Raw genomic sequence first — 9,393 nt, forward strand, 5'->3', positions numbered from 1 at the left:
ATAATATATTAGATGCAACTAAACATGGTCTCCGTGTTTGTTCTGAGGTCCACGCAGAGCTGATGGTGAGGTGAGACGCAGCCATTCTCACACATTCTAACTCATGTTTTCAGTATTGTCTCCTGCTGACTCGGCAGCCAGACAGAAAGCTTGACACAAAGACTGGAAACAGGGCAACAAGCTGATGAGATGTGACTTTGCTCTCCTTCATCTTCACATCATCCTTCTCACCTGTCCAGGTGACTGTCTCCGGACCCCTCTAGAGATCCTGTGGGGCTCCAGGAGATGCACTAGTCAGCTGCACTGACAATATCAGCCCTATGAACTTTACACCACATACAGAAAGTCCTGCCTGACCTCAAGGTCACCCATAATGTGGATCCTGTCTGACTACTATACGTCAGATTGCTGAGGGAGTGAACAGAGGGACGAGTGTCACAGTGATTCTTTATTGTCATATTATCACAAGACTAAATATCTTTCCTGTCTTCTCCCAGCACACAGGACTGTGAGGCGGGACTGGGGCCGGAAGCACGAGTATGACCTCCTGGAGTCTGCCTTCACTATTCCACTTAAAAAAGTTATGTAGTTGGTGCTAAATATTTATGGTTGTTGAATCAATGAATGCAGGAAACTAGCTATGTTTTAATGACAGTTCTGTGAAAGACATGTGTAGAATAAAGGGCATTAGAGCTGAGATTGTTTCTTTTTTTTAATATTGATGTCTACTCTTTCTAGCTCTTTCTGTCAGATCAATAGAATTACTTTTTTTAAATAAATACTTGTATGAAACCAGTTCTCATGACTTTACCTTTGAAAACACACAGAAACATGGTGTGCATATGATCATAAACCAGGTTGTGAACATTGCTCTGGGGTCTAGTCTCAACGCTTGTGACATTTTAAATTTCCTGTACATTAGCCCATAAATGGATTGCTGGATGTTACCTCACACTGGAAAATGAAGCAGGAAGTACAACAAAACTTAAGCATCCACAAGTAAGAGAGCTAAAACTTGCAGAAAATTTAGAGATTTGCAGTGTTTTCCTCCACTTGGCTTTATTCACTGACGTCCTGTGCTCACTGCATTTCCAGATTCCCTCAGTCCTGTTTTTGGTTTTGCTTTGTCCGGCTTTGGGTTTACTGGTGCATCTGGATGCGAGCTGATGTGACCTGTAGTGGAAGGAACGGGATTGTGGAGCCTCCCGGTGGTCAGTGCTGCCTGCTGCAGTTTGAGCTGCAGGATGTCGCTGAGCAGGGAGGCCTCTTGGGTCAGACTTGCGAGCATCTGGCCTTCTGTGGCCTTCACTGCTGCCTGAACCAACGCCAAAACCCCCTACACAGAATGGCAGACACAACGCTAGTATGGTCATGAAAGTTATCTTGAAATGCTTTTTTAGATCCCTTTTGTGAGTCTTACCTCTTTATCCAGTTCATTATCATCATCATCAGGAACATTAACCTCCGCCAGTGTGACCCTTGACCCAAGTCGGAGCACCTTCAGCTTCTCCTCCTTCAGTCGCAACATTGAGGTGAGCTCAGCTTGACGTCGCTGATGCTCCCACTCATGCAGATCCATGCCCTGCAGCACAAGTACAGTTCACTGATCAGCAGGGGGCACTGTTTTGAAGTTGAGACAAATCAGGAGATGCATTAAGTTCATTGCAGCATCTTCAGATAATCACCTGTCTGTACAGCCACTGTGTTCACAAGTCAGCCATATTGTATCCTTATGATCCATGATGACCTCTAGCTTTCTTAGTATCCCTCAGCTCTCCGATGTTGCCGTATACATACGTATGCTAACATGCTGATTTTTAGCAGGTATGATGTTAATCATGTGTCTGCTTGTCACTGATTACAAAGGCTTTGTTACCTTCACTAGAGGACAGGGTGTGGGTGGCAACTGCACCTCCAAGTGTAGCTGAACAATGGGCATGTTCGTAGCTCCACCCACCACCGCCTGGAAAAGCCTCCGCCGGGTGACGCAGGTGTCAGTGAGGAACTGGGTGAGCTTGTGTCGGTGGACAGAGGTAAGGTTTGGAAAAAATTCAGACAGCACATCCTTCAGCAACGCCAATAGTTTGGGTACGTCAAGACCTGATGGATAGACGACAATAAAGTCCAGAAGCCAGAGAGAAAGTTAAACCAAACCCCAGATAAATAACATCAAATTTGTGCTTTGTGGCTTTGAAAAGAAGCTCGGCTTAAAATAGCTTCCAGGCCCAAGTGTGATGGACCTGTATTAATAATACTGGATAAAGACTGTTTTAATAAGACGCACAGAGAATGACTCACTGGAAATGACTCATCTCAAATCGGGGTTCCAGGGCTGAAAAAGAACATCTCCACTGGATAATCAGCATTGAATGAAAGGCATTCATATGTGTTTTTCTACTGCAGAAAGGTGTTCTGCAATACAAGCTTTTTCAAAACAGAGACTTTACCTACGCCATAGGTCATTAAACCTTTTGTGTTACTTCTGTGCTGTCGTGCAGTTGCCTGACAGTAGATTCTAGGTATTTCACGCACTTTTTGCAACTGTTTTTGCAAAACAGATAATAACAGACTGAATCAGTGGGCACTGAAAGTGACCTTTTTAACATCACTGGTAAGTTCTGGGATGGCCACTTTAAAGGTCCTTGATCATGACCTCCAGGTGAAACGCTGTCACCTGCACGGCCTCTGTACAGTACAATGCTGTTTGCTCTGACCGTCCAGCTGCGGGAAGAGGCCTTTGGCGGCCACGGCTGCACGGATCACATCGGGCCAGGGGAAGCCACAGGCCGTGGCGAACATAGCAACGTCATATGCGAACTCCTGATGGAAGCGCCGCCGTTCATCGCAGAACTCAGGCCATGAGAAGTGACAGCTGAGCCTCTGCACACCAGCCTCTCTCTATCACAGACACAAGAACACACATCATCTGTTCTACAAGTAGAAGTTGCAATACAACAGAGTGAAAGTAATGCATTTAAAGCCACATACGTTTGTTGCAAGAACAAAAGCACTACAAACAAAATATAGATAAGGTATCAGAAGTAAAAGTAGTCAATGTGCAGTGTGGCCCCTTTGAAAGTGCTCTGTTATTGAGTTATTATTGACGCATTGATGTATAAGCAGCATTTTAAGGCTATAGCTGCTCACACGTGTATACTCACATATTGTTTTTGCTGAGATAAGTGCATCACTGTAGTAACTATTTAGATTTGCTGTATAGTTTGTAAAGCAGATGCTCATGCTGTGTATAGTGTAGTTTTTTTCAGTTCTTATCTTTACCCTGCACCTGCTTTTAGTATTTTACTTTGTTTCCCCTGCAATAAAGTTTATTTTAACTTATACAGTAGTGTTGTTTCTAACAAAGCATCAGATTATGTTATGGTCACAATATATGGATTTGTATGTTAATTCCTAATCTGCAAAGCAACTGTAGCAACTGCAGATAAATATAGTGAGTTCACAAGCGAGGATGGAGCGAGGTACAACACTTTGTGAACACATGATTGTATGAAGGATGTTAATACATGGACTCAGGGAGACTTTGTAAAACTGTTGTTTGTGAAGTTTGTCTGAAAATTATGTTTCTTTACATTTTACACAGTGTCTCAGCTTTTTTTTATAACTATGGTTGTACAAGAACAGTATTTTATTCTGAAATGTAGCAGAGGGGAGGGATAGCATAAAATCTACATACTCAAGTACAAATGCCTGAAAAATGTAAATACTGAGTCTAACTGTTGCCTAATTCAGAGCTTCACAATAAAAAGCATAAAGTACCTCTCAGCAATGTACCTGAAACACCTTTTGTTGAAAAAAAAGAAAAGGGGAAAGGAAACAGTCAGAAGTCAGTCGCTGAATTGGGGTAAACATTAGCGTTAGCTCTCAGTCGGTTGCTTCATGTTTGGGTCGAGTTTGTTCGTGTACTAAATTTCCTGAAAGCATTTGAAGGCACCATAATAACGCCGCAGTTTTATTGATTAGTTTAAAAAACCCATGTGGTATTTGAATGCTCGCCTACCTGCTCTCTCGCTATCAGTGCTATTTCTCTCTCCGTAAGGGAATCCATTCTCGATAAAAACACACGTGCACTTGGTTGCTGTGGGAGACGGACGCTGGCACGTAAGAGGGGCGTGCGGCGCTGTTGACGCGATTACGTCACATATACGTACGACGTGTGGCAGCTGATAGATTTGAGATTCTTTGTCGAACGAGGCTTTATTTTTAGTTTTTGGTCATATTGCTGAACTAAAACAAAATTATAGTATCAAATTGTATTTAATGAAATTATTATCCGCAAAATATTCTCAATTGTGGAAATATTCTGTTCATTGGCCTAATTAGTTCGGTTGGTCACCTGTTGTTTCCGATTTAATGGTTTAATGGTGTTTTGTTTGACAAAGGCTGTCAGACAAACTGTTTCTGTTTGTGAGTGAGTTTATTAGAGAGCACCGGAGCTGATGACGGATCTAGATTTATCAGTCCGGGCCACAGATGGCTAATCCTCTTTAACATGAATACCATTCCTCCTCTTCTTCTCGTCTTCCTCTCCCCTCTCCTGCCTTCTCTTTTCTTGTCTCTTCTTCCGCCTCCGTTCTCCTCCTCCTATGGTTCTTCAACAAATAATGCGGAGGAGAGAGGCTTTTCTAATGTATGGATAAGGGAACTGATTTATGTAAAGTTAGCCGTATAAGCAATATGCCATTTCCGGTCGTGAATTTAAAAATAAATTTCTTATTACTCAATTACCAGGAGTCAATACACTTTTTTTATCTTTTCGAAACGTATTGTTCATTAGGTCATGTAGGTGAATGTATTTTTTCTTAATATTTAATTAAATAAAAAATAAAACGTTTTGTTGCACATAAAGAGGGATAGAGGGATTGCATTTTATGATTTTTTTTAACATTGGGCACTTTTTCACATCTGGTTCTCGTGTCCCATTTTTTAAGTTTTTCCACATTACTATTATTACTATTATTATTATAATTATCATAATTATTAGTAGTAGTAGTATTAGTATTATTAGATCCTTCCATATAAGGTATCTGATTTGGTTAATCTAACCAATGGGTTTTAGTTATTTTTAGTTATGTTCATTGTAATGTTTCTTTATGAGCAAAAGCCATGTTCATACATTGAGAGTGTCACCAAACCCGCATGCACTGTTAAAATACATGATGAATAATAAACTAAAAGCTAAAATGTTCACGTCAGTGTCTCAGCATTCCTGTTTTGTTTGTTTTTTTATTACAGCTGATCCATATGACTCTATGATGGTATGAATGATTAGCCAAATTATTATTTTCTAATTTCTTGATTATTTTGATTTATTTTTGCAGGTTGTAAACATAGTAATGTATCCGTTACAAACTGCAACGGGCGTGACGCATTAATTTGAAAGTCTAAATCAGAGTACTTCCGGTATTGAAGCTGCTGACTTGACGCGTGCCTGAACGTGCGCCTCTCATCTACGATCTACGGGGGAAGCTGAACGCTGCTCTGGCCGATGTGTCTGGCGGAGCGGTCCGCCACACGTCGCTCCATGCTCCCTGCAGGTCGCTGGACTTTAACATCTCACCACCCAGGCTGATTTGTTTCGTGTTTTTTTTCTACAATCGGCCATTGATCTTCCATCACTGCTGTCGGTATGCGTCCTTATCGGTGAGACTGATCTCTTTCCTCTTCAAATTCCTGCTTTATTAACAACATGAAACTCCTGCAGACCTGGCCTACAAGCTCTGCAGTAGCTGTCAGTGTGTCTCTGTGTGCACGTTGTTAGGCCTGTGTATGGAGTCATTTCATCACTCTGTTTTAAAACTGTTTACACACAGTGTACACATGCACGCAGGGACTGAGAGAGATCCAGTTGTGAGGATCAGGTGAGTCACACACAGAGACCTGTTAATGGGATGAGAGACAGAGAGCATATAATCTCTCCTTTGCTCTCTTCTTCTTTTGTCCTGCTGGCTGAACCAGTTACAAGTGAGGTCTGTCATTCATTATATTAGGAAACTCAATTAGTTTTGGTTCTTAAACGTAAAGCAGGATGAAGTCTGCCTGAATGCTTTCAAGCAATATCAGCCGCATATGCAATGCAGAAGTGATGAGTTCCTTGATTTATCCACAAGGAATGCCCATTAGAGCCAACGCTTTTCCAGAGACCAGCTGCCTGATGCTTCACTTTGATGTCAGGCTCCTGTCAGCGCAGGAACTACTCATCCCTGACTTCCTGTCTACCCAGAATTCTCTGAGGCCCACCTACTCTCTCTGTCTTTCATTAATGCTGTGAAGCGGATAGCTGATGAATTAAGGAGTTACATAACTCTGAATTACAATTTGTTTAATATCCTGCAAATGGAAATACTAAATGAAAATTAGCTTCCTTTGTTGTTGTCAAAAGCATAAAAACAGTGTATTTTAGACTGGAAAAAGATATTTTCTGTGAGATTCTGTTCATTTTGTTGCTGTTTATAACGTCACTTTAAAGCGCCTCTCGTTAACATTGCACTACAGCAGCAAGAGGCACTGCCCTGATTGAATTAAAACGTCTGAAGTACTTTCAAAATAATATTTTGGATAGAAATTTTGATTCAAAAACCTTGAGATCTGAACTGAGAGCAACAATGTTTTTCTCATAATTTGATTGCATAATCCATCTTCAACACATAAGGAGCTGGGTGCTTATCTTGTTGATTTTCATTCTGTTGTATCAAATAATGAAACAGAGTGTTCATTATGGCAGAGTGGCACTTCAAGTTGTGTACTTAAAGCGGCTCTGATGAATGTTTTTACATCAACAATGGATCAAATGAATACTTGTATGTGAACAGAAGTCATTTGCACTGACTGAGCATCACCAGACTCTGCAGTTCCTCTCAGTTTCACGGAGGGTTTTAGCATCTTTTAGTTCCTTGTTTTGGTTTTATGGCCCCCAGCTCCACTGTTTTGCTTCACTCTCATGGCTCTCATCAGCATCACAACCAGACTGTTTTCAGTTAAAGAAACATATAAGCCCACCGTTCGTTACTTGCCCGACAGACAAATTTAGCAACTAGCCAGTGAGCGTAGCGGAGCATTTAGCAGCTGAAGAGCTAGCTAGTGTGGGATGCTTCCTGTTGGTAAGGTTAAAGAAGCAGCCGTGCTCCTCATCAAAAGATGGCAAATAAACCAGAGGAAGTAAGTCAGTAAGTTGTATATAGCGTATTCTTTTCCTCGTTCTGGTGGACTGAGCCATAATGAGCTCACTACTGCCCCCTGAGGCCACACAGGAAAAAACAACCACTGGATTGAAAGTTGGGTGTTTTCCCCTCATTGGCCACAAGGGGTGGACACGAGCCCAAGCCACACTCAAGATTCACGCTTTACTTGAACCGTTTCCAAACGTTAGGCTTTGATTTCACATGAGAGGACAAGCACTAAGTGTGGTCAACACCTGGTCACCTCTGATAAAAAGCAGCCTTGAGGAAATTTACTTGAATATTTCCCTCTCATATTGCTTTTTACTTGTACTCCACTACATTTCAGAGGCAAATATTATACTTTTTACTCCGCTACATGTATTTAAAGGTCCTACACACAACATTTGCACAGCTAGAATTCCTTTCTCTAGTAATATTTATACAGTTTAACAAAATATGAAGTGTAAAAATGAATTGTAAATGGTTTTAATGGTGTCACCCGGTCGTCATCCATTTTTTTTACTGTTCCTCCACTAGTAGTGACTAGTTTGCCGTGGCGCAGTTCAGTAGGAGCAGTTGGTGTTTTCAGTGATTTCTAAACAGGAGGCACCCTGCTGGCAGACAGATTGTCTGTAATTACAATCCTCTCCGACCAGAGCTGTGTGTGTGTGTGTGTGTGTGTGTGTGTGTGTGTGTGTGTGTGTGTGTGTGTGTGTGTGTGACACAGAGAGAGACATAAAACAAAACAGAGGGAGAAGGAGATGTGCTGAAAACCACAGTTTTCCCTCACTTGGACACATACAGACTGTACAAACAGCCCACTAGAGGCCAGGCGACCTAACCACAGCAGCTTAACATTAAGATGGACATGCGAAAATTTAATGATCAAGATGCAAAAATTCCCCTTTCCCTCACAAATACAGCTCAAACTGTCGGAGCAATTCAGCTACAAGTCCACCAAATTAGCTTCCAAATCTTTATTCACTACAGCATAGAGCATGTTGGAATAAAAGAAAGCATAAACATTTCAAATCATCCTCCTCTCCTGGTCAGGTGCGCCAGGCATGAGAAAACCACTTGTTCACCACCATCTTGTCCTAACCATAGCAACCCCCCCCTCCTCTCCCACACACACACACACACACACACACACACACACACACACACACACACACACACAGGTCCTTAAGCAGGCTTTTGGTTCTATCCTTAGCCCTCCCCCCCTCCTGTCTTCTCCTCTCTCCTCATTTCTCCTCTCTCCATCCGCCCCCCCTCCCTCCCCCGTCTGCCTGATTAGCGCCTGCCATTTTACCCTGAGAGCTGTGGAACCAGGGGCTCCACTGTACTTCTTAGTGCATGACTCAAGCTGCAGAGCTAGCCGCCACACACACACACACACACACACACACTCATTGAAACGGAGTGCTACCTCCTGGTCTGACTCGACTGCTCAGACCCTGCAGGGACAGGAACAGGTTCCCTGCAAGCTTTTTCACATCTCTTTGGACCATGTTTCCTGAATATGTGAGTAGCGTACCTGGTGTTGTAATGGTGCATATATTTGTAAAACTAACTGTTAAGTGGACAAATTAGTGGTTGAAATTCTTGTGTAAGGATTGTAAAATGTGTAACAGTTGTAAAAATTGTTCTTAAGTTGACATTTTTCATGTTTTTAATCTTAAAAAGTGCCCCATCTTAATGCTCTCAGTGGTGTTTTGTGTTTATTATTGCTTCTAACATCATCTGAAGTATGAATAAGAAGAATCCAGAAGAAGATCGGTACTGTAATTTTATGTTTTCAGGTTTCAGGTTTGAAAGCATGGGCCTATTTTCAGGCCAACAGCTAATTCTGCTCTACTTCATCACTGCTCGTTGTTTTTTTGCAATAACTTGACAATAAATAGCGTGCAGGGTGATATTTGAGGTATGAAGTTGTTAAGAGACGGAGCTGAAGAGGGATTAAGAGGCAGAGCGTCACGTTGGGGATGTATACAGCTAAGAGTAGTGATTTGGCCTGCAGTGTGGCCTCATGGGACTTAAAAGCTTGCTAAGCCTGCTGATAACGTTCACCTTTTTCGTAGGTTATTGAAAGTCATCCCTGTTACCAGTCGTGTTGCAGTCTCCTGTGCTGGTTCAGGCTGTTTATGCTGCAGTCCTTTGCTCTTATCTGGGATAAGTGATTGGTTTGAACTTGGTTTTGTTGACGCGTCACACT

At 42.0% G+C, this 9,393-nt stretch overlaps 1 protein-coding gene across 1 annotated transcript; it reads right to left on the reverse strand.

The window, feature by feature from the left end:
• Nucleotides 1-1,063: 1,063 nt before the first annotated feature.
• c24h8orf74 (chromosome 24 C8orf74 homolog) lies at nt 1,064-8,689 on the reverse strand. The gene is made up of 5 exons (XM_041965801.1): nt 8,621-8,689; nt 2,715-2,898; nt 1,877-2,100; nt 1,421-1,582; nt 1,064-1,336 (listed from the first exon to the last, which is right to left on the reverse strand). The coding sequence occupies exons 1-5, from the start codon at nt 8,687-8,689 to the stop codon at nt 1,064-1,066; spliced, it is 912 nt and encodes a 303-aa protein (XP_041821735.1).
• Between the last annotated feature and the right edge of the window lie 704 nt (nt 8,690-9,393).

Source organism: Chelmon rostratus, chromosome 24 (genome assembly GCF_017976325.1).
Source record: "Chelmon rostratus isolate fCheRos1 chromosome 24, fCheRos1.pri, whole genome shotgun sequence".
Classification (NCBI taxonomy): domain Eukaryota; kingdom Metazoa; phylum Chordata; class Actinopteri; order Chaetodontiformes; family Chaetodontidae; genus Chelmon; species Chelmon rostratus.

Coding starts and splice junctions, on each gene's coding strand:
- c24h8orf74 (XM_041965801.1), bottom strand. CDS start 8,689: ATGGTCCAAAGAGATGTGAAAAAGCTTGCAGGGAACCTGTTCCTGTCC. Junction 2,899..8,620: donor TGCAGGGTCTGAGCAGTCGA/GTCAGACCAGGA, acceptor TGTCTGTGATAG/AGAGAGGCTGGTGTGCAGAG. Junction 1,337..1,420: donor ATAATGAACTGGATAAAGAG/GTAAGACTCACA, acceptor CATTCTGTGTAG/GGGGTTTTGGCGTTGGTTCA.